This window comes from Arachis hypogaea, chromosome 13 (assembly GCF_003086295.3).
Source record: "Arachis hypogaea cultivar Tifrunner chromosome 13, arahy.Tifrunner.gnm2.J5K5, whole genome shotgun sequence".
NCBI classification, from domain to species: Eukaryota; Viridiplantae; Streptophyta; class Magnoliopsida; order Fabales; family Fabaceae; genus Arachis; species Arachis hypogaea.
In genome coordinates, this window is record NC_092048.1 from 41,744,303 (window position 1) to 41,771,442 (window position 27,140).

Consider the following 27,140-nt stretch of genomic DNA (forward strand, 5'->3'; position numbering starts at 1 on the left):
ATTTTTGTTATACCGTTATACCTATAAAAATAGAGTTCAGTTGATAGAATTACATAAATATCAAATTTTTTTCGATTCAATTTAAAAAAATCCAAAACTTCGAACCATCCATATTCGGATATCCCTTCTATGAACTATATATGATCATCTTTATTTATTTATTTATTATGGCCGTTGTTTTTTATTCTATAAAATTGGTAGATTCCGGTGCCATTAATTTTAATACAAATACAAAATCGATTAAATAAAAGAGGAATACTAGGGAGCTAGCAATTTTGGTGTTTTGTAACCATCAATTGATTATTAATAGTGTTTTTAATGGTGTGAGATTACATTTAATTATGAAAGATCACTCACTTTTATTTTGATGGTTAAATGCTGGCCAAAAAATACGAAAATTACTGCCACAGACTTTTCCTAAATAAAAACAGAAGATGCCATGTAGTGTCAATTACTCGTCCATTTTTTTAGCTCTAGAGTAGCTTTCGAGGCAGTTTGACCATTCAACTAATTGTTAGCTTTTCGGCATGTTTCTGGTATCGTTAATGATTAATTTAAGAAACTAACAAAATTTTTCTTGCAAATACAGTTGAAAGAGTAAGAACTGGATGGATAATGAATACAATAATATTAAAACTAAAACAAACTAAACCTGCGTGGTTATAAAATATAAAAATATCCTTTCTTCCTCTCAAGTTTTTTTTTTTTTTTTAACTGCCTGGTTATAATTTTTTGTCATGTAATAATTAAGTATATTAATGGAACACCGATCACTGACGTTGGCTATAAATAATTAGCCGTTTCTTCATTTTTTTTTTTTTTTGAAGATAGAAACTTCAATAGATTCTTCTCTGGTAATTGATTGATAGATTAGCTAGAAATAACAAGTTGTCCTTGTTTCGATGATAGTCCACTCCGTAATAATTAAAGATGAATCACTTTAGGTATCCGAACCAGCCATAGCCCATAGGGCTCCACAATAAAATTTATTATTATTATTATTATTATTATTATTATTATTATTATTATTATTAAAAAAATTTACAACAAAATAAAATATTTAATCAAATTCAACTAAAATATTATAACATATTTTACAATTATGTATGCGCTTCTTTTTTATTGTCCTTTTTTCTTATATTTTTCTTTTATTTTCGTCATTGTTGTCACTTGTCATCGCCATTATCATGGATTTAAATCTTCTAAATTTTGAATTTTACTTTAGAGAATAAACTATAAAGTTTGATCTCTCACCATTTATTTTATAGGTGGGACCAAGAGAAAATATAAAAGAGAAACCATTTAAGGGTGAAAGATCAAACTTTACTGTCTAAAGTGAAATCCAAAATTTAGAGGATCCAAATTCCATTATCATAATTTCTTTCTAGTCTATATTTTTATAAATTATTAATTAATTATTGACAAAAAATAATAAATTCTACTGATCTATTATTATTATTATTATTATTATTATTATTATGAATAAAATTACAAAATATAAAAGAAAAGAAGAAATTGAGAGGATAAGGAAATTCTATTAATGATAGTGCTATTATTGTATTACATAAAACACAAAATTAGGCCATTTATCAACAAAGGATGGAAAGGTAGCATTTCTCAAAAACAAATAACCACTTTATAACTAATTTTATTTAATCAAATGCTAACCCAATAGACGAATAAAGATAAGGACATCCGATCCATATTTAACTACTATTGTATAACCATCTTTTTTAGATTTTTTATGTATATGTCTTACTAAAGCATCATTAATTTTGGAGGAAAAGAGATGGCACGGGGAGTTGGAGGCAGAGAGGAGGGTGGTCATTATAAAAAGATAGGGGAGAAGATGCTATGATGGGTAAAAAGATAGGTCATTATGAACGGATGTCACAATAAGAAATTTATTTGCCATCTCAATCAATTTTATTAACGGAAATAGTTTTTTTTTTTATGCTTGAGTAATTTTATTCTGTTTTTTTTTTTTAATTTTAAAGGATATTGTTGTCGTTAACAAAAATAAAATCATTTTTATCAGAATTCAAAAAATTCGACTGCGAAATTAATAATTTTCTCTTATTTTTATATAAAAAATAAAGGTATATATAGGTATACCAAAATTAAAGAATAATGTAAATAATAAAACTCTATGTGAAAATTAAATAGTGTTATACGGTGTATATACATTAACAGCTTGTTTGGATGTTATTTTTGAAAAAAGATATTTTTTAAAAGGTTTTTTATATATAAAAGTAAAAGTGATTTTATTTTTAGATATTTCATATAAAAAGATTTTTTTATTTATCAATTATATTTAGATAAAATAAGTTAAAAGTATTTTTTATTCATTTATTATATGATAAAAAATATTTTTTTTTTAAAAAAATCTTTTAAAAAAGATATAAATTATAGTTTCTCAAAAAATATATTTTTATTTTTCTAATAATTTTATTTTTATTATTAAAAATTTGTCAAATATACGAAAAAATAAAAAAATTATTAAAATTTTTTTTATCGATTTAATAACACCTAAGTATTGTATACACATAGCGTTATTATTAGGGTTTTTTACTTCAATAAAATAAACAAATACCAAAATTACTGGATTCCCCTAAATCAACTTTTAAAACATAAATATCCTCTTTCTACTATTATATAAATCGTTCCAGGGGCATGAGGATTATATAATACGTTAACCATGCCACACAGGAATGATTTATGCATGAATGACCTATGAGAATAAGGAGTAAATCGTTGCAGGGCAGGCAGGGTTATGGGTAACGCATAATTCGTCCCACCCTACAAAGATTCACGTGATTTTGAGCTAAAACACAAAGGTTTGGCACTATTAACGTGTTAAAACAAATCCTCTCAAACCTGTCACGATTTATATATAATAGGGTATTTTTATTTATAATATTTTAATTTAAATTATATCTATTTAAATTTTAACTAAAAAATAAAAATATACTTTTTATAATTTCAATTATTAATTTCATTAATAAGATTAAATTAAATTAAAAAAAAGAATACTAACAAATTATAATAAAAAGAGTACTAAATTTTAATATATAAATTTAATTTTTTTAAAAAAATATCAAAAGGTGTTAAAAAATATAATTTGGAATAATATAAATTCATGTTGTTTTGAGTAACATAAATTTAAGTTTTTATAAAATTTTTAGTATTCGTTGTTCATATGATTTTTTTTAATCATTTTTATTGATGCATAATTTTTATAGAATTCTTTTTGTCATTTTTTTTATTTGACTTTGTATAAATTTTAATTATTTTTTATAATTTTAATTATTAATTTCATTAAAAAAACTAAATTAAATAAAAAAAATATTGACAAATTATAATGAAAAGAATACTAAATTTTAATACATAAATTTAAGTTTTTTTTTTTTAAATTCTAAAGGTGTTAAAAAATATAATTTTGCATAATATAAATTTATGTGTTCTTGAGTAACATAAATTTAAGTTTTTATAAAATTTTTAGTATTTATTATTCATGTAATTTTTTAATAATTTTTATTGATGCATATTTTTTATAGATTGCTCATGTAATTATTTTAATAATTTTTATCGATGCATATTTTTTATAATTTATATATTAAAAAATGATGAAAAATTCTATAAAAAATATGCATCGATAAAAATTATTAAAAAAATTACATGAATAACAAATACTAAAAATTTTATAAAATTTAAATTTATGTTACTCAAAAACACATAAATTTATATTATGCAAAATTATATTTTTTAACATCCTTTGATATTTAAAAAAAATTTAAATTTATGTATTAAAATTTAGTACTCTTTTATTATAATTTGTTAGTATTCTTTTTTTATTTAATTTTGTTTTTTTAATAGAATTAATAATTAAAATTATAAATAAATAATTAAAGTTTATACAAAAGCCAAATAAAAAATGACAAAAAAATTCTATAAAAAATATGCATCAATAAAAATTATTAAAAAAAATTATATAAAAAACGAATACTAAAAATTTCATAAAAACGTAACATAAATTTATATTATGAAAAATTAATATTTTTTAACACCTTTTGACAATTTTTTTTAAAGAAAAAATTTAAATTTATGTATTAAAATTTAGTATTCTTTTTATTAAAATTTGTTAGTATTTTTTTAATTTAATTTAATCTTCTCAATGAAATCAATAATTGAAATTATAAAAAATATATTTTTATTTTTTAAATTAAAATTTAAATAGATATAATTTAAATTAAAATATTATAAATAAAAATACCATATTATACATAAATCGTGCCAGGCTTGAAAGGGTTTGTTTTAACACATTAATCGTGTCAAGTTTTTGTGTTTCAGCTCAAAATTACGTAAATCTTTGTAAGGTGGGACGATTTATGCGTTACCTATAACTCTGTGTGCCCTGCAACGATTTATTCCTTATTCTCCTAGATCATTCATGCATAAATCGTTTCTAGGTGGCATGGTTAACGTATTATATAATTCTTATGACCCTGGAATGATTTATATAATAGTAGAAATAGGATATTTACGTTTCAAAATTTGATTTAGAAAAATTCAATAATTTTAGTATTTGTTTATTTTATTTAAGTAAAAAATCCTTATTATTATGATTAATTATTTGATAAAAACCATCAAGACTTTGGCCGTGCGTGTGTTGTGCTTGTGCCGCCGCCAGCGAAGGGAAGAGGAAATGAAGAGTAAGGACCATTTGTTAATAAGAGTGATGCTACCTACTAAAAAATTTAAAAATAATAACTAAAAATGCATATTTAATAATATTTTTATTTATAGGAGAATATAAATTATTTTTTTAATTAATTGATATAATTATTTTTTTATAATCATTTTTTTTATTTAATTATATAAAAAGTTAATTCAAATTTTGTGGGAATCAAATTTAAAAAAAAAATAATTATTAGTTTATTGTATACATAATTATAAAATTGTTATTCCAAATGAAAATCTTAAATTCTTATATCACTAACCTTAAAATATATTTTTAAATCACCACGGCACATTTTATAAACAAAATCTAAAATTTTAAATTCGATTAGTGTCAATTTATAAAAATCAGATACATAAAAAAACTATTGGCTTATAATCCGCAAAATAAAAAAAATAAATATTAAATAATAACAAATTAATTTCAATTCATCGATTATAGATGTTATAGGTTTGAAATTATAGATATTATATAGGGTAAAAAATCCAAATGCGTCAAGGGAAGATGAATTTTACCCAAATCCGTCAAATGAAAATCTGAGACATCAATCCACTAAAGAAGATTTTTATATAATTCGAATCAATAAAATTCGAATTAGATTTACACATAATTCGAATTGATATAGTTCGAATTACTCCCAAGCAATGTTCTGAAAACCGGACCGGACCGGCCGGTTCAACCGGTTTAACCGCGAACCGGCACTGCAAGCGGTCCGGTCCTTATCTGAAAACCGCAGAGGGAAGAACCGTCCAAGAACTGGCGAACCGGTCAAAAACCGGCCGGTTGGACCGAACCGGTGACCGGCCGGTTATGCATCTTTCACTAAACGACGCCGTTTTGCGTTTTAAAAAAAAATAAAAAAAAACAAACCCGACCCGACCCGCCCGTAGAGCACCCCCCTTTCTTCCCCCGAGCCCCGACCCCATTCATTCATCAATCATCATCTCCAATGGAGAAGAAGAACCCTAGCGGCGCTGCCTGAAGCCCTGTCGCCATCCCTCGCCGCCGTGGTGTCGCCATCCTCAGCTCCAGCAACCCTCCAATCTCCGGCGTCTCCTGGTTCCTGCTCATCTTCATCTTCTCGTCGCCTGGTGCCCTCAATTTCGATCGTCCTCATCTTCTCAAGTCTCAACACCAGCACGCAGTAGCCTCTCATCGGCGGTCCTCAACGGTCAACACCGGTAGCCCTCCATCGACCCCAGGTGAGTGAACTTAGACCTCTGCTCATGTTCTCTTTCTCTCTGTCCTCAATGTGAACTGAACTTAGACCTCGGCTTAATTTTCTGATTTCAATTTCTGATTTCTAATTCCTGTGAACTTGCTCTTTGTCAACTGTGCATTTTCTGTGAACTGAACTGCATTTTGCCATTTTCTGCACTATTTTGTGAACTGAACTGTGCATTTTCTGCTCTGTCTTGTAGCTTAATTCCTCTTTGTTGCACAATTTCTATTTGTTGGTCAATTTGTGTTTGGTCCTCTGCTCTATTTTCTGCTCTATTTTGTGAACTGAACTGTGCAGCTCAAGTTGTGTTCGGTGGACTTGCTCTTTCAATTTTCTGATTTCAATTTCTGATTTCAATTCCTGTGAACTTGCTCTTTGTCAACTGTGCATTTTCTGTGAACTGAACTGAACTGAACTGCATTTTGCCATTTTCTGCACTATTTTGTGAACTGAACTGTGCATTTTCTGCTCTGTCTTGTAGCTTAATTCCTCTTTGTTGCACAATTTCTATTTGTTGGTCAATTTGTGTTTGGTCCTCTGCTCTATTTTCTGCTCTATTTTGTGAACTGAACTGTGCAGCTCAAGTTGTGTTCGGTGGACTTGCTCTTTCAATTTTCTGATTTCAATTTCTGATTTCAATTCCTGTGAACTTGCTCTTTGTCAACTGTGCATTTTCTGTGAACTGAACTGAACTGAACTGCATTGTGTTGTGTTGTTTAAATTTCATACATGTTTTATTAATTTCAGTTATGAACTGAACTGAACTGAATTGCATTGTGTTGTGTTATGGACTGAACTGAACTGCATTGTGTTGTGTTGTGGACTGAACTGAACTGCATTGTGTTGTGTTGTCAATTTCTGATTTCATTTTCTGTGAACTGAACTGAACTGAACTGCATTTTCTGTATTGTGTTGTGTTGTTTAATTTCATACATGTTTTATTAATTTCACTTATGAACTGAACTGAACTGAACTGAACTGCATTGTGTTGTGTTGTGGACTGAACTGAACTGCATTGTGTTGTGTTGTCAATTTCTGATTTCAATTTCTGATTTCATTTTCTGTGAACTGAACTGAACTGAACTGCATTTTCTGTATTGTGTTGTGTTGTTTAATTTCATACATGTTTTATTAATTTCAGTTATGGAAGATAGTATTAATCAAGAAGCAACTGCTGATAACAATGCTTCTGTGAATAATAACATGTCTGCCGATACTCCTATTCTGAATGATGAGGCTAATCCTAATTCCCGTAGTGCTAACGATAGTCATTCACAAGGTTCTTCTAACCTTAGGGGAAAAACAGATTTAGCTTGGAAATATGTTGCTCTACAACACGTGAATGGAAAACCACAATATCAATGTTTATTTTGTCTACAAGTTTTCAATGGAGGTGGAATTCACAGGATGAAGAAACATCTAGCAAAGATTACTGGAGACGTGAAAAAATGTCCTAAAGTTCCATATGATGTGGAAAAACAGATGGAAAGTTTGTTGAAAGATATTCAGGCCAGCAAAAAGAAAAGAAAAGTAAGTTTTGGTGAAGAGGGTGGTGATGAGGTAGAAGATGCAATTGATGAGGCAATAGCTCAAGAAAAACAGGAACAGCAGCGTACCTCGAGTCAGCAAGGAGTTGGAGGCGATCCAAAGAAAAAAGCCAAAGTCATTCCTCCTATGTTTGCACCAAGAACAACTCCAGGAGCTCAACCAAGTATTAAAAGTGTTATGCAAAACAAAGAGGCGGTACACGAGGTTGATAAACGATTTGCTCGGTGGCTTTTGGATTGTAAAATTCCATTTAATGCTGTGATGTCGCCATATTTCCAAGATATGTTAGATGGTGTTGCTGGTATTGGACCTGGTTACAAGGGGCCTTCTTATGATAAGTTAAGGGTTCATTTGTTGGCTGATCTTAAAAGAGAAAGTCAACTGCTAGTTGATAGTTATAGGAGTGCATGGAAGGAAACTGGATGTACCCTCATGGCTGATGGTTGGACAGATCAAAGACAAAGAACATTAATCAATTTCTTGGTGTATTGTTCTAAAGGTTTGTGCTTTCTGAAATCAGTAGATGCTTCCAGTATGGTAAAAAATGCTTCACACTTGTGTACTTTGTTTTCTGAGGTGATTGAATGGATTGGCCCAAATAATATTGTGCATGTTGTGACTGACAATGCAGCCAATTATGTTGCTGCTGGTAGGCTTATCAATAGAAAATATGATAATATCTATTGGTCACCATGTGCTGCTCATTGCCTTAATCTTATTTTAAAAGATATAAGCAGCATGGCGCATATTTCTAACCTTGCAACTCGTGCTTCAAAGATCACAGTATTTGTGTACAATCATACGGTTTTCTTATCTTGGCTAAGAGAAAGACCTAAGTGGAGAGAAATTGTACGTCCTGGTGCAACCCGGTTTGCAACTGTGTTTATTACATTGAAGAGCATCTTTGACCGTAAAAAAGAGTTGCAACAATTGGTTGTAGATTCAATTTTCACTGATCACAAATTAGGAAGGAGTGCTACTGGTAGAGCTGTGAGTGCTATTATTCTGGATGCAAAATTTTGGGACGATTGCTTTACTGTATGTAAACTTGTGAGCCCTCTGATTTACTTGCTGAGGGTTGTTGATGCTGATGACCCCCCATCTTTGGGGTATGTTTATGAAGGAATGCTAAGGGCAGAAGATGCAATTAAGGAGATGTTTAGGCAATCCAAGACTGCATATCAGCCGTACACAGATATTATCAACTCAAGATGGGACAAGCATTTGAAGAAAGATCTTCATGCGGCAGCTTACTTCCTGAATCCTAAATTCTTTTTTAATGAAAATTATAAAGAAGCACCTGATGTTATGCGAGGTTTGCTTGATCTTGTTACCTTGTATTGCAAGTGTAACAATTTGGATTCAGTTCAGACAATGAAAGAAATACATTTATATAGAGATCGGAAGGAAAGTTTTGATAGACAAGAAGTTATTCCAGCTGCATCTGAACTTAAGCCTGGTAAGAATATGGTTGAATATTTGTTTTAACTTGTTTTATGCTCCTATGTTCTTAATTAATATCTTATAATATGTTATGGTTTTATAATTGGTAGATGAATGGTGGAGGTTATTCGGAGGCTCTGCTCCATGTCTACAAAAGATAGCTGTTCGCATTCTTAGCCAAGCATCTGCTTCTTCTGGGTGTGAGAGAAATTGGAGCCTTTTTGACCAGATTCATACAAAAAGAAGAAATAGATTGGAGCATGATAGACTGAATGACATTGTTTATGTTACCTATAATTTGCGTCTTAAATCCAGGTAATATATGTTTCATGAAATACTATATTGTTTCATTTGTAATCTTTATCATAATAAATTTGTAAATTATTAAATCTCCATATATTGTATTTAACTTTTTAGGAAGGAAAAAGAAAAAAGAAAGCAAAAGACACAACATGATCCAATTGATTATGAAAGTATCAGTCAAGTTGACTTCTGGGTGACTGAAGAGGTTGTAGAGAAAGAGCCTGATCTTCCTAGTAATGTGGATGACTTATTGCGTGAGTATAGTATATTTAGTTTCTAATGATTTATTAGAATCTTGTTAGTTTATAATATAATGATAACATTTCTATTTTATTAGGTGAAATTGATGCTGATTTATATCAAAGTGGCGGTGGTAGTAGTGGTCTTTATGCTGCATCTCTTTCTTTTGCTGATCAGGGTGGGAATGAAGGTGAAGATCATCCCACCGAAGCAGATTTGCAACAAGTTCTTGCGGATTTTGATAATTGATAAACCATGATGTTGGGATTTAATATTTACATATGCTTTTATTACTATTTAACTTTTGAGTTTGGATTTTGATAAGATCATATGTATTTGGTTGATGATATTTTATGTAGTGTTTTTAATTTCGAAGATATTTTAAGATTTGTATCAGACTATAATTATATTTTAGGATGTGTATTTATAATTTATTTATTATTCTACTCTAAAACGGTTTTTTCGGTTGAACCATCGGTTGAACCGGTTAGACCAGTGAACCAGTGAACCAGTGACTAGAGCGGTTTGATGACCGGTCCGGTTTTCTGAACCTTGCTCCCAAGCATTATTCGAACGTAGTTCGAATCAACTAGCATCGAATTATGCATGCATAGTTCGATTTATATTAATCGAATTACTAAGATCACGTGGCTTAGAGGAGTTCGAATCATCTTGATTCGAATTACTCTCATTTGGTAATTCAAAGTAATTCGAATTGAGTTAATTCGAATTACGTATATATAGTGCGAATGGACTTGATTCGAATTACTGTGAGGCATAGCTCTATATATATGAGGTGTACGTGAGTTGCTCTCAATAGAGGGGTCAGATGGCTGGTGAGGATAGTTTTCTAGTGTTGGTTCACCACAGAGGATCGATTAAGAGAAAAACTCGATCCGGTGTGAAGTTCACCGATAAGGATCCTCTCTGTATTATCGCGAGGCCTACGACGAGCTATGATGACCTTGTTAGCTCTGTATTGCTGAAACTTGGTCTGGATGGTGTGAAAAGGGTTAAGAAGTTTTTCTATCGCATTCCAACCACGGTTCTCCAAGATACCGTGAAGTATGACTGTTTCACGATCGGGAGTGATGAGGACTTGCAGGTCATGTTTCATTGTCGCCGGCAGTTTCCCGAGGTGAGGACACCAGAGCTGTTGGCAAAGTTGGTTGATGTGGTTTCCAGTTCGGGGGTTCGAACCGGAATACGCACGCTGTAGCCACGGTTGCCTGTTCTAGCTCGAGACCTGCCGTTGCTTCTTCCTCCGTCCCTGCGTACGAGCCACCGATCCAGCCTGTTGCCTCCCCTTCGTTCGCTGTTGATCTCAGCGGCAATGTCGGCGACGAGGTTGGTACAGGGGAACATCTTCCGACCTTAGTACATTGTGCTACACCAACTGGTGTTGGCGACGGATTGTTTAATGATCCAGAGGACGATGATGTTGAGCCGGACCTGATTGCCAATGAGAGCGGCGATGATCTCGTAGCGAGTGACCTGAGAGGGGCTGCAGGTGGATCTAGTTCTGGGACACAGTAGTACCCACCCCATTTTTCATCATTGGACCTGAATGCCATGAGGCAGGATGGGCTTCCTGGGCAGGCTGCTGGATTTGGCGTTAGAGATGTGGACGGGTCTGCTGGTATGACAGAGTTCCAGGTTGGTCAGCAGTTTCAAGATAAAAATGAGGCCCTGTTGAGTGTGAAGACTTACAGCATCCGCCAAGGGGTACAGTACAAGGTAGTTGAGTCTGACTATCGCCGGTATGTGAGAAAGTGTTCTGAGTTTGGGAATGGGTGCACATGGTTGATTCGGTTGAGTCTCCGGCAGCGCAAGGGCATCTGGGAAGTGAAACGGTACAACGAACCGCATACGTGTCTCGTCACCTCTATCTCCAGCGACCATAGGAGTTTAGATTATCATGTGATAGCGACATTCATTATGCCAATGGTGAGGGCTGATGCATCCGTCAACATCAAGGTGCTCCTAAATGCCACCGCCGCACACTTTGGATTCAAGCCGACGTACAGGAGGGTCTGGATGGCGAAGCAGAAGGTTGTTGCCGTCATCTATGGTGACTGGGATGAGTCGTACAACGAGCTCCCTAGGTGGGTGTTAGGAGTCCAGTTGACCATGCCTGGTTCAGTAGCAGTCCTTCGGACATGCCCTGTTCGAGTTGGGGGCCAGTTAGACGAGTCTCATGCTTATTTTCATAGGCTGTTCTGGACATTCCCACCTTGTATCGAGGCATTCCGTCATTGCAAGCCGTTGGTGAGTATTGACGGCACCCATCTATATGGTAAGTATGGGGGAACGTTGCTTGTCGCAATTGCACAGGACGGGAACTCCAACATACTCCCTGTGGCATTTGTACTAGTTGAGGGTGAGAATGCTGATTCGTGGTCCTTCTTTCTCTCTCACCTCCGTCAGCACGTCACACCGCAGCCAGGTCTGCTAGTTATTTCGGACAGGCATAACGGCATCAAGGCCGCGCTTGAGGCTCCTGATGGGGGATGGCTACCTCCGGCTGCATACCGAGCATTCTGCATTCGACACGTAGCAGCCAATTTCGCCCTCACCTTCAAGGGCGAAGACGCTCGGAGGCTTCTTGTGAATGCCGCATATGCAAAGACCGAAGTGGAGTTCGATTACTGGTTTGACATTCTGCGCTCTGAGAATCCGGCGATGTGTGACTGGGCGAACAGGATTGAGTATTCATTGTGGACACAATATTGTGATGAGGAGCACAGATTCGGACACATGACGACCAATATCTCTGAGTGTGTGAGCTCAATCCTTAAGGGTGTTAGGAACCTCCCTGTGTGCTCGTTGGTGAAGGCCACATATGGCAGGTTGGCTGAACTATTTGTCTGCAATGGGGAGGGAGGCATAGGCCTAGCTAGGTACCGGACAACAATTCAGTCAATACCTGGTAAAGTGTATCGAGGCCTATCTGAAGACGGCTAGGTGCTTCACGGTGACTGTATATGACAGGGATAACTCGGAGTACACGGTGGCAGAGACGACTCCGACTGGTTCGTTCTCACTGGGAAGCTACAGGGTTGGATACCGATTTACAATACCACTAACATATACAAATATAATAAACCACCATCATAAACCACTTACCTCGTCGTTGATCACCCCGGCTATATGAGCGGCTCCATCCAGTCGATACAGCCTTCCCGGATCGTCCCCCATCGCCTAAGTATGCCGCTACAGACTTTCTCGGGCCGGTTTTGGGTCGCTTTCTCTGGGATTTTGTGGGGTATGAGAATGGAAAACTGATTCGAATGAACTAGGTTCGAACTCCTTATATAGGGCATTCACTTGTAATTCGAATCAACAAGGTTCGAATTACCTTTTGTGCTGAAATGTGAGTAATTCGAATCAATACGTTTCGAATTACAACTTGATGCGATCTGTACGTAATTCGAATCAATTCGATTCGAACTTCTTGATACAAACCTCTTCCTACTAATTCGAATTAATATAAATCAAACCATGCATGCATAATTCGATGCTAGTTGATTCGAACTACGTTCGAATAATGCTTGGGAGTAATTCGAACTATATCAATTCGAATTATATAAAAGTCTTCTTTGGTGGATTGATGTCTCAGATTTTTATTTGGTGAATTTGGGTAAAATTCATCTCCGCTTGGCGCATTTGGGTTTTGTACCCTATTTTATATATATATATATATATATATATATATATATATATATATATATATATATATGAATGTTAAATTCGAGATATTTTAGCAACTTTTACTATATAATTTATATTTTTATATACAGACTATAAAACACTTATAAAAATTGAGATAGATGATGAATTATTTTTTTCAATTTAATGGGATATGTTTTCTCTCCTTCTTGGTTGCTGGAACTTATATTTGCCGGACGTGGATTGAGATAATAAATGTGTTACTAATAAACTTTTATATTTGCAAGATATCAGTGAAATTGTAAGAATTATGGATATGTTTTTATTATAATTATAACATATTCTATCATAAATCATTACGTTAAAAGTTTATGATGTTTTTCACATGAAAAGTAATTATCAAAATCAAATTAAATTATAACTATGCGCGTGAGAAAAGCAAAATAAGTGAGTCTAAATCAAAATTAATAAAGCCAAAAATAGAAAGTTTGGGAGATTTTAGTTAATTTTCTTTGGTTATATACCAAACATTTTCCATTTGTTAATTGGTGCACGGTTTTCATCACAAACAGGTGCTACTAATTTATATATTGAACCACAACTTTGTCCTTGTGGTCCTCAGTACCAAAAGTAGTAAAATTGCCAAATCTTATGTACAAGTTCAACGCTTTCGATCGATCAAAAATAAGAATATATATGTGTGTGTGTGAGATTATATATGTACATAAATTAAACTCTTCATATATTAATTTGTATATTCTTAAATTGTATAAAGGATCACTTTTATATGTGTTAGCGGGTTATAGTTTCTAGCCAACAATATCAAATAATTAACAAAGAAAAAGATTTTGAACATATATATTCTATTAAGCATGCAGCAGGTTGAACTCCTTTCATTACTGTGAGAACTTCTTAATAGGAAAATCACTTATTAAGTATGAAAAGATGTTTCACATTTACCAAGTTGATCGAATGTTTTTCTTAAAAACATAATAGTAAAGTAGTTCAAAAACCTTTTTTTTTTTTTTTTCAAGATGAAAGATGTTCATACCATCAAAAAGGTGTTCATACCATCACGTGGGCTAATCTATCTCACCTATTTGAGGCACGGGTACCACAATTTATGCTTGATTTTGTTTATACGACAAGCAATAACATGCATCTCATTACAATAAATATTCACTATCAAAAACAAGGGGTTTTAGCCCTGGAAATCCGTGGCTAAACTCCAAAATAACTGTTGCAATTACGCTTTGGCAACAAATTAACATCCGTAACTAAAGAGGACGACGCATTTTTAATTAGCCACACTTTTTACTCCATTAGCCACAATCTTAACACCCGTGGAGACATTTTGTTAACTACAACTTTGGCACTGTTAGACACGCTCTTTTCCGTGGCAAATTGAAAGGATGCATAATGAAATAATTGTTTCTGCCACACTTTATCCGTGACAAAATTGACCAGGCTGAACTTTTTTGCCACACTTTTTTTCGTGGCTAACGATAAAAATTAAATTATAAAAAAATATCATAATAAACATGCTCCTTAATATAAAATTACATCATATAAGATTAAAAAAAATTAATAACATTCTTATACGTATTATCCATAGTATAAAAATATGAAATTAACTAATGCTTAGTATTGAAAAGCAAATATCCTAGATTAAATGGGTTTAATGTTAAAAAATATCCAAATAAAACTGTTACAAAATAAATATCAGACTTTACTAAAATAATACAGAAAACTAAAAGCCTGAAAGCACCTAAGACAAATTGAATTTATCAAGCTCTGTATTTCTTGTTACACATAAAACCCACATGCAAAAATATTTCTAAGTAAATAGCAAAAATAGCACATAACTTCAGCCATTGAATTATACACCCTGTCGATACTCCAGTTACTTTGTGTGCTTCAATAAAATCTGCTAAGTAAGATAGAGATCAGGAATCAAGCTAAGAAATTAATAGGCCATGATTTGACTCCTTCGAGGATGATCAGAAAAATTAAGGTACAACACTTACTTCTCGGATGTAATTTGCAACTGCTTTGCAGCCTTCAGTTGCCAGTTGCATAACATTTTTCAAAATGTCAATTGGTAATTTAAAATCTATCTACAGCCAGCAACAAAAGAAAGAATGCATATTGGGATAACAAAAAAAGGTCTAAAATTAACTTACATTGTTGACTAAAAAAAATTATAAAAAAATAAAATTATGCCATGAAAATTAACCTGAAGAAGTGTCACTTTATCCAACTTTGGCAGAATTCTAACAGTAACAACAAGACCTCCAGCACTGTCTTATACTTAGTTCAAATCTGTCCATATTCATACAAGTTTCAATAATTACAAAGCCACAAAGCTAAATCAAAAGTTGAGCAGTTTAAAAGAAAACACAAACTTGCATTTAGCCAATTGAAAAGTCAAGTAAAATAGATGCATACCAAACAAAGGGATGCTATTAAGGTATCTAGCACTACATGAAGTTACAGGCATGGGAATCCAACATCGACAAGAGCCAAAGTTGCAACATTGATACACGCAGATCTAATTCCTACACAAGGAATATTAGGGAAAAGAGTTAGTGAATGGTCAAAATAGTAGTCTTTTAAATACAAAAAAGTAAAGATCCAGCAAAAAGAAAATATTAGATAAATATAAGAAAGGCTAGCTATTAGAAGAACTCAATATAGTGTCATTACAAAATTTAAAATATTAGATAAATGCTCAAGAATGAAAATATAATTTCATTGAATGTCATGCATACAGAGATATCTTAGAAAGCTTGAAACCAAAGATAGACAGATCGTATATAAAAAAGAACATGTAAGCACCATTTTTCCTGTGACATTCCAGAATGTATACGTATTGAAGGGAAGTTGTACTCCACAAGCAACTTGTTCAACTCTTCAACTCTGCTAACACATTTTACAAAAAATAACAACTTGGTTGAAGGCCAGAATATCAATAAGATCATTCAATTTATGATTTTTCTCCAATTCTTGCATTTTTGATATAGTGCTATAGGAGAAAAATAACTAGAAATGAGATTGTGGACAATATGAATTAAAAAAATTAAAAATATAAAACAAAATTGCTTAACCTCAATGAGAATTTAAAAAGGTCTATGAAACACACTTGAACAAGACCATGAAGTGTTAACTTGGCCTCATTATCCACATAAATTTCCATTAGCTAGAAGAAAAGAGTCATGAATAAGATGGCTAAGCCAAATCTCATTTAAGAAACATAATTCAATTATTCAAACGAGATGCTATTAAGCAGAGTTTCGAACGAGATGCTCAAAGCACCATTACAGAGGCAATCATCTCCAACAACAAGAGGAAAAGGGAAAATAGCAAATCGACCAAGAGACTCGGATTTTAGCATTTGAGAGAGGCACAGATTCAGAGAGCTACCTCTAAACAGGGTGACGATGAGAGAGGCGCAATGGAACTGCTTAGGGTTCCTTCCAGTCTTCTTTGTGATTCAGGATTGCCTATAAAATCTTGATTCCGCGATTTTAGAACCTTCTTCGGCGACTCAATGCTGAATTTACTAATCCCATTCGAACTGCAAAATCAGAATAGATAGGAGTTATTGCATCCCCTGCTATTTGGCAAAACTATTGTGCGACCGTTCCCAAAACCATGGTAAGTCTGAACCTGTGAGAAAGTTCTTCCAATTTTCTGGTGAGTGTACTTTACTTTGGTGCTAAGTGAAAGTTACTTTTAAGTTTTCTCCCCAAAATTTCACTTGTGTTATTGTAAATGTTCATTTGAATTTATTTTAGTCAAGTAATTGAGATTTTTAATTTAAATTAATAGTTAACTATAATAAAAAATATATAGAATTATAAGAATTATAATTATATACCATATTTCAAAAATAGTACATACTAATTAGGATTATGAATTTTGGCTCGTTGGATTTAAAAACAAAAAAATTGCTGGAAAAAAATATTAAAATTTTGTAAATGCTTCAAAAATAAATTTACGTTAATTTATGTTGGATATATTTTTTTACTAAATTAATAAAAAGATAATAAAAAAAATAAAATTTAGTGAAACTAAGTATATTGTGAATTAGGCACTGTAACTGCATCTTGACAGAAAGAATACAGACAAAAAAATGTACTCTTTTTATTTTGAATTTTATATTATATTTAGTGGTTACCACGGTTATAAAAATTTGCCACGGAGATGCTAGTGGATAACATGAATTTTATAATTTTAACATTTATTCTTAATTAGTTAGATCTATAGGCATGTACTCTTTTTATCATGAATTTTATACTATTCCAGTGCTTAATTCACATAAATTTTATACATTTAACTTTCATTCTCAATTAGTTAGAGCTATAAGCATGTACTGTTTTTATACTATTTCAACAAATGCATACCTTATCAATTGAAGATGGCACTGAGAAGGGGAGAAAAGACGATCAGCAAACTGGTTAAGCTTACACCCTGAAAAATTGAATTTATTATTAAGGTTTAAATTTGATAAAAAGTAAAAACTACATATAATTTTTTGAAACTGATGGAGGAAAATACTCGTTGATAGAAGCGCGCAATTTGGAAGTGCAGATCGTTCGATTTTGCCACGGTGAGCATTGGGTCTGTGGCAATTGAGAGAGTCCAGTTCAAGTTGGCTACGGACAAACAAGAACGTGGGAAACCTCCGCACAATTTAGCCACGGATATGCAAGACGTTGCAAGTGGTTACCACAGTCATAAAAATTTGCCATTGTTTCTCGTTTGTGGGTATCTTCTCGTGGTAAACTACCGTGTTTCTGGTAGTGATTATGCACAGATTGCTAACCACCTCAACGTGGGATAGACTTCTCATACAATAAGGGAAGAAAAAATCATCTATTATTTACCGATATAGATTCAGTAAGTGATGACTTGCTTTTATAAATATTCTATTAAACTCAGGTATTTCTCAATCTCAATTTTGATAAATCTACTTAAACTTTTATTGACTTAGGCATCATATTCTCTTTTAGGTACTCCTCAATCGCCACGGAGATGACGTGAAGCTATCCCAAACACCTTCACCATCAATTCCAACCTCATCACACAAAGCCTAATCGCTTAAAATTCATTTCAAGTACACATTGGAACGAAATGATACTTGTTAAAATGAGTTCGATCCTTATTAAACTCCGAAAGAAAGAATTTTAGCATAAGACAAATAAAAGAAAACAAAAAAGCCTATATAAAAATTCAGCAAACCCAAAAACTACCTCTTACGTGAAGGAACGTCTTAGAAATAAATAATTTATATACCTAGCTACTCCTATTAAATTAAATTTTTGAAAGAAGTGGCATCATAATATATATGTGTATATATATCACAATCATGTCATGAACTCTGTATATAAATACTTAACGAATTAAATAAAAATATATTGATTATTTTATGTGGATGTATTCAGTCAGAATTTATGAAATTATTTGTCTTAAAAAATTACATTATTAAGTAAAAAATAAATAATTATATATCTAATGCATATTTTTATGCAAAAGTCTTTTTAAATTTATAACATAAAGTTTGTATAGATTTTTCTTTTTTTAGTATTTGTCTTATGGTAAAATTCTTTTTTTTTTTTTAAATAACAAATATCAAACTCTATATCTTTTTATTATAGGAGTTATAATATTATGCAAATCATAAAATTACTTATCTCAAAACTTAACCTATTAAGTAAGAAATATGAATAATTATATATTTAACCATACAAAAGATACTCCATTTACATATGAGTTGATTGATCTTCATTTATCTTAGTAAATTTTAAACTTTAAAGTTAAGTACAATTCACTGCAAAAAAAAAAAAAGATAGATAGTGACGAATTTTTAGTGGTGGTTTTGAAAAATTGCGGCAGTTGATGCTGCGAAAAAGAGAAGAGCTCGAATAGTTTAGTAATTTGTGGCAATTTTGGTGTAATCACCGCAAAATTGACATATTGTGGCAGTTACAGCGGTGGGTAATATAAGATAAACTATATGATGGTTTTATTCCAACCGCAACAAAATGCATTTGACTCAAGAATTTTTTTTTTAAAAAATATAACCGGGTATAATCTACTTACGTTCTTACTACCTTTTTTTGAGAAATATGTTTGAATCATTGTTACTTAAATCATTACACTATTTTTGGATTTGTTTTACGTAAAAACAATTAATCACTTACAAAAATATATTTTGATTAATCATGTGAACAAATTTACAAATTAGATTTTCTCGTTTACTATAAGATCTTTTAAGTTTGAATTCAAGCATAAATGTAAAAAAAAAAAAGTCAATGTTTGAATTTTTAAAACTAAAACAAAGTTCAATCTAGCATAAAGATCAAAATTCTTAAAGTAGACAAATATGTAATACTGCGACCCAAACCATTAAACTAAGGGAATCAACCTAAGTGTTAAAATAAAAGGTCAAAATTTCTCTTTAACATTGTATTGACCTGGTCAAAAGTACTCTATCAAGAATCTACTACCTTAACGTGATACAAAATCTGATAAGTCATCTCCAAAGCATGGCTTTTTGTTCAGATTAAAGCCCTTTTTTGTAACATGTACATCATCTTGTCTTTGTTGGTTATCTAAAGTTTTATTGTCTTCTTCTAGAATCTTATTGAGATTAAACTGCCTGAAGATGTCAATTTCAATGAAGGAGATATCAACTAATTGTCTTTTGAATTAGTCTTTGCCCCATCTAGATTATCATTAACTATTTTGCTTGAATATTCAGCTGACACTGAAAATATCAACATGCATACAACAATCTATGTCTACTCAAAAGAAAATGAAAACTGACAGGTCATTAGATAGTAATTAAGAAAAAAGGTACGTTAATATGCTAAGACAATTTTAAAATTAAACAAAAATAAACAACAATTATCATCTCCCTTGTTGGTAGTTTAGGCAGATTTCTTGGAAAGAAGTTTTGTAATGTGCAATTTTATATACTTCATTTTCTTTTTTGAAGTAATATCCAACTCAACAACATGCTTGTTTGTAAAGCGCGTCTACATAATAAAAAAATGTATAGTTGATGATCTTTTTTTGTAAAGCACACTGTTTATCGAAGATGCACTTTCTATATAGATATTTATTTTTCAACCTTCAATTCAGCAAGTATGTCTTTAGAACTCTTTCTAAATGCATATGTCACAAAAACATACCCAAATTTTTCCACGTACATTGATCCCTATTCATGAAGTTCCTACCATTTGAACGTTAACATAACAAATATTATTGTAGTAAATTTGTTAGCATATATCAACTTAAAATATATATTATTCAAATATAGTTTAACATAAATTTTTAAGGGTATGCCTAAGGAACAAACCTGCATAGTAGATTCGCTCATCATTTTCAAGTATTGATTAAAACAAGATCGTCCTGATATAGCTTCCAACCAACACCTAACATTCGCTTTACGAAACCATATGTCTCTAGCAATAGAAATTGCATGTTCCAATGAAGAGAATGAAGAAGCCATAGCAATTTCATTAGCGAATGTTGTGCTTGCACAATATGATGAAAAGTCTTTCATTTTCATTTGTGCTGTTACACCATCATTTTATGTTCACTAATATTTATTAGTCATAACAATATATTAAAATTGATAATGATTATTATATATCATGATTATCATCACCGCGACATTAAGAACAACAACAACAATAACGACATTAATACTTTATTAGATACTAACATTTGCTACAAAAAACATTAAAGAAATGGGGAAACTACTTTAATTCATTAAAACCAACAATTATGCCCAAACTTAATTGAAATACAAAAATTCTGATTGTATTGTAACCAGCAAAATACGTACATCATTAAGATTATTAAACTTATTAATCACACAAAGATCCTCTTTAAATGACGTTCACTTTTTTCATATTTTCATTATGCAATATCATCGAAATTCTCAAAAGCATTTCTGTGGGGTCTTCTATATCATCATCTCTTGTCAATTGTAAATCTCCAATGTCATCTGTTGCTGACATGTTCAACTTCAGCAGTGGAGAAAAATCAACTTCAGCTTCTTCATTCTCTTCTCCCATGTCATACAAGTCTCATGGTTTCACATGAACCATTAACCATATTTACTTTATCATCCACATAGTATATGAGATGAGTTTTTTTATACCAATATGTACGGTTTATCATCTTTTCGATCTCTACTGTGTATTGGACGAGAGAAATTAACACTGGTAAAGCTCAAATGGTCTTGTTTGATGCCTCTACTGATAGTTATATCAGTCCAAATACATTTGAATAATACCACTGTGAAATGGAAGTTATAATTCAATTCAAGCATGTCCACAATTTTTTCATAATATAGAACATTACCAACAACCACTCTATTGTCATGCATGCTTACATAACTTCTTGTACTAGAAGAGCCATAAACTTCACCATTTTGGGTTTTCAGCCCATCTTCCTTTGTAATAGTTCTAAACTTGTACCCATTGACGTTGTACGTCCCAAAATGTATTGCCAAAAACATGGGACCATATGCAAGCAACTTCATTTCTTTCGAATGCTGTGTACTTTCCATTGGAACCTGGCATCATATAACATTCATCCTTAATATGAAGATTGGATTTCATAAAGTACAAATTCTAGGCTAAAAAGACACTGATCAATTTAATATTCTATCAACCTCATGCTTGAACCACCGCGAAAATTCCACATGCACAACACTGTTTGTCTTGGATTGAGATCTTGTTTGAGCGTGTAATCTTTACTTTGTTTTTCCCTAAATGTACTTTATGAGAGAATAGGAAATTAGCCAACTAGTCAATGGGTGAAAAGAGTTACATTCATGTTTGAAAAGTACATGTGTATGCTTACTCAAGAAATAAAACCATGGCCTCGCAGTTAACTAGCACATGATGATGTGCTTGATGTTTTTCCATTGAAGTGAGTCTAAAATGTGAAATATTCTCTAATGCCTTTCCAATTTCTAGGAACATAGTTTCCCCTAAATTATGTCTAACATCAACAGGTTGATCATCAACTCGTCCTGGTCGGTTGATTCTAGTCTTAATATTATCCAGATATCTAGAACAGAAAGTCAAAATTTTCTCAGATAAATAATCCTCTGTAATTGAGCCTTTTGCTTGTGCCTTATTATGCACATATTGCTTCAAATGACCTAGATACATTTTATATAAATACAACATAACGCTCAGTATATACATAATTGATTGAATTGAATGTATTAAAGGGGTTTATTAACAAGCTAAGCTTTCTATTAGATACATCCACTAATAATGTACTGGCCACCAAGATTTACTTCATCAACGAGATACACCGTAAGGTGAACCATGATGGTAAAGAAGGATGGAGAAAAAATCATTTTCATCTTACACAGAGTTTGCACAACATGATTTTGAAGGTCAACAAGTTGTAGAGGGTTTATGGCTTTCCCACAAAGTTCTCAGGAAAAAAGATGACAAATTCGCTATCACAATGGACACCAGACTCGATAGTGCATTCTTCACCAAAATCGGAAGTAATTATTCTATCAGAATATGGCAGCCATGACTTTTCAACCTAAATGACTTGCGCAGTCGCAAGTCAACACAACGAGCAATATTGCTAGAGTAACCATCTAGAAAGACCACGTTTTGTAGAGTCTTCATGAATACATCCCCTCTACGGATTTGACATTGTAAATATTACGGAAGAATATTTACCACCTTTTCCTGCCCACAATTCAGACCTTATGCCCATGCATTGTAAATTTTTGCGAGCTTTAAGATTATCTATTGATTTGTCGCTATCATTTAAGATAGTAAAGGCCACATTATCACAAACATTTTTCATTATATGCATCACATCAAGATTTTAACGCAACATGTGATCCTCCCAGTATAGGAGGCCAAAGAAAACATTCTTCTTTTTCCAATATGAGTCATTTTAATCTGTATCTTGACCTTTGCGTCTTTTTTTTTCTATCACAATTAAATTCTTCTCAAATGAAACGTGTACATTAGACTGTTACCTCAAGACATCTGTTCCAGATAACTTCTTCGATGGATCTCTTCTTTCGACTTCTCCATCAAATCTATTCTGATCGAGTCTATATTTACGGCCCTGATTCAAAAATCGGGGATGGCCCATGAAACACCATTTTTGACTGAATGTCAGCCGCTGAGCTTTAGTGTCCAAGTTACAAGTAGGACATGCACAAATTTTGAAATTGTTTTCCCCATAATTGCATCAACTCATCAACCAAAGGCTGCAAGTAAACATCTATGGCGTTACTTGGCATTTTGGGCCCAGGAATAATCATGGATAGAATGAAAGAAGTCTATTTTATGCAAAGCTAGGGAGGAAGATTGTACGGAATAAGAATCACAGGCCAGATGGAATACTTTGTGTTCATATTCCCAAAAGGACTAAATCAATAGCTCGCTAAGGCTAAACGAACACTGCGTGGATCTTTGGAAAAGTTAGTATACTTTGCATCAAAATTTCTCCATGCTTCAACCTCCCTTGTATGCCTTGACAAACCATTATTATTACACGCCTCTTTATAGCATACCATGTCAGTTGATGTCTTGCTGCACATGAATAACCGTTGCAATCGTGGTATGATAAGAAAGTAACGAAAAGTCTTGGCTACTATAGGTTTCCCATTTCCCTTTTTACAGGTACTTTAAGCCTAATAATAGAACACTTTTTTGTGTTTTGCCTCCATCTTGAACACCCACATCGCTTGTACCTGGTCAAGTTTTCATCATCACCCGAATATAGCATGCAATCATTTGGACATCTATCTTGTTGTATTCAATACCCAACTTTCTTATGGTCTACTTGGCTTCATACACTGTCTTCAGAAGTTTAGCTTGTCCAAATGCGTCCTACAATAAATCAAGAATCATGGACATTGCCTTGTCACTTACACTGCACATATATTTAATATGATAAAGCTTCACTAAGAATGATAATTTGGAGTATTTTGAGCATCCGAGATATAATTCCTGCTCTCTGTCTGCAAGAAGATCGATAAAATCACGTGCCTCTTGACTTGGACCTTCATATAAGTACGGCAACTCCTTTTCATCATCTTCAACAAGTTCAATTATTCTTGTGTCCTTACTCCCATGTTGCATTGTAAAATGGAATGCCTCGTTGACCATTTAGTACATTGGATTCACTTGGGATATAGGATTTTTATCTACTCGTCTAAATTCAGATCTCTCTTCAACCAGCTTCTCACCATGACGCAACCAAATAGTATATCCAGGAAGAAAGGGCATTATCAACAGATGGTCGTATGTACCCTCTCTTGTTTGCATAAGTTGAAATCCACATTGAGATGACATGGACACTATCATGCCATCGAACGATGCATTAACGAATGCAAAGTATAAAAAACTGTTTAATCCTTGCTTATATTCTACACTAATCCGTGACTTTGAAATCCAACTTTTATCAATATCTATTATAGTAAAAAAATATATCGAACTAATTAATGGTGACATACAAATACCGAGAAAACAAACTTGTAAAAAATGTCCTCCATTAAAATGAGCCCAAATTTTTTTATTATTTTAATTAACTTTAGCGAATACCAGTCACTATAAAATTAACATAGGTACATAATATTTAAAATATCTTACCCTTACTTAATACTATTTAATTTAAAATAAATGTAACCAATAATATTTAAATAAAATACATTATCCAATAGTATGATAATAATCTTTTTATGTTTCTTAACTTGATATTATTTAAAATTTTATTGATGTACTCTAAATATTTAATTGTGTAACTAGTATTTTCTGTTAAATATTTTGTTAATTTTCTTATTTTTATGTATATTACTTATTACATGTCATAATACATGGTTAAAGGTATTTATATTTTAAGTTAACTATTATTGATTATTAATTAAATTAAACTCCAATAAATCTTAAATATCTCACTATTTATGCACCTTAATTAAAAATAAAAATAATAACATGTAAAAAAATTACAAGTAATTACACAAATAAAATAATAAAATAAAGAACAACGGTCTGTCATTAAAAATTTGTATTTTCTATTTATACGTTTCAATTATTTGAAAAATTGTATAAAATAAATATTTTAAATAAGTATTATTTGGATTCCTACTAATTCAGTTGGTTTTAATTTAATAAAATTATTAAGTATTTTTGAATTACTATAATTTTATCAGGACTAATTATTAGATATTTGTGTTAATATTTTTTAGAGTACTTTTTGGTTTCCTCATATTTGTATCGTATTTTATTTTGGAAAAATTATTTAATCATAAATTAAATAAATTTAATATATATCTTTTAGTACAACACATCTACAATACCAAAATATTGTATTTTCTATCTTGGTTAAGATGGGTTGAAAAAATTTTTAAATTAATAAAATTGAAACTAAGTATGTAATGATTTTATGTGCATATTAAATATTAATTAAAATTTGTTTTTAGAAACTATTTGGTTTCTTACTATTTCATCTTGCCTTAAGGTTGGATCAATGCCTAGAGGAGCTCAGATATCACATGAGCAACCACGTGATAGAGCTCCTCCATTTTCTTCCTCAACTAATAGTGCTCCAGCATCCCGTATTAATGAACCATTTTGTGCAATGCGCAATGATAGACGGCTTGCGCCATCAAGTACGAGTGATGACCCTCAAACTCCCACAGAACGTACAGAGACTTGGCATCGTGATCAGGTGTCCAATAAACCTTCATAGGATGAAAACTACAACCCAAAGGCAGATGAAATTGAGTCGTTTGATGACCACATTGACAACTTGTTTGCTGCTCATGAAGTCGAAGGTTGGAACAACAACAACAGACACAAAGATACAGATTATTGAAAAGTTATTGTCATTGGTAAACTTTTTTCCTCCTATTTTTGTTAATATTTATTTTTATAGTCCTTTACTTATATTTTTCTTTTGTGCAACAATTTTCTTACAATTTTTGTTTATATATTTCTTAGAGGACGGCGTGACAAAAGGGTCTAAGCTGAGCGTCAAGGAGGCTATAGCACTTCCTCCAAATACAAAGATCATACTCCTATTTAACAAAGAGTTGCAACCAACTGATCAGGCAGCTGGATTATTAAGTAGTTTCTTAGGGAGTTTGGGTGCTGACTATTCACAGTTTTCCATCTGTAAAGGGAGTTGGAAGAATGTAAACAAAACTAACAAGGAACATGCATAAAACATGGTTAAGGTAGATCTTTTAATTTCAACATATTAAGGCAATTTAGTTATCAGTTTTTTTTGGGTAAAAACTTTGGCCAGGGTAAATTATAATGTTGGTTAAATATTTATATTTTGTGTTTCACATGTTTAAATCAACATTTCTATCTTATATGCAATTGCGATTAAATGCTATCTAGATTCTTATATTCTTATGCTTTTTCATTTTAAAGTAGCCTTTTTTTTGTTATTGATATTTTTCACATTAATATAGTCTTATGCTTGTTGATTGGTTTTGGTTACTGACAATAACAAATAATTGTAGCGGGTCTTTCACTATAAGGACGACGCCGGTGGAAAAATAAAGTGAAAAATTATGCAAAGGATATGAAAGAACTGGAAAGATACAAGACACAACTTGTATTATAAGTTTTACAATGAAACAAAAACTCTTGAGAAAAATAATAAGCATCGCCCATCAGAAATAGAAGAAAATCACTGAAAATGATTCCTTGAATATCCCTTGAAGGAAGAAACAAAGATAACAAATGGTATTTTATATTATTCCCCTAAAACATATGTATGTTTACGTAAAAGTCACTTTAAATTTTATAATATTCATCCTAGTCTTATTTGTATTTGTTTCGTTATTTGTTCAAAGAAAAAGTGTAAACAAAATGCTTTAAATTGTTTGAAGCAAATTTACACACATACTGGGGGATCCGAAATATTGGCAAGATGAAAAAACGAAGAGGTAAC

The 27,140-nt window shown here is 32.0% G+C and overlaps 1 protein-coding gene and 1 long non-coding RNA gene across 2 annotated transcripts; both read left to right on the forward strand.

The window, feature by feature from the left end:
• Positions 1-5,634: 5,634 nt before the first annotated feature.
• On the forward strand, positions 5,635-9,873 carry LOC140178142 (uncharacterized). Its single transcript, XR_011870385.1, has 2 exons — positions 5,635-5,940; positions 9,672-9,873. It is a non-coding gene; the product is annotated as an uncharacterized lncRNA (long non-coding RNA).
• Positions 9,874-11,066: 1,193 nt separating this feature from the next.
• LOC112733810 (uncharacterized) lies at positions 11,067-12,458 on the forward strand. Its single transcript, XM_025782897.1, has 3 exons — positions 11,067-11,150; positions 11,472-11,738; positions 11,829-12,458. Exons 1-3 carry the CDS (start codon positions 11,067-11,069, stop codon positions 12,456-12,458), a joined length of 981 nt encoding a protein of 326 aa, XP_025638682.1.
• The last annotated feature ends 14,682 nt before the right edge of the window (positions 12,459-27,140 follow it).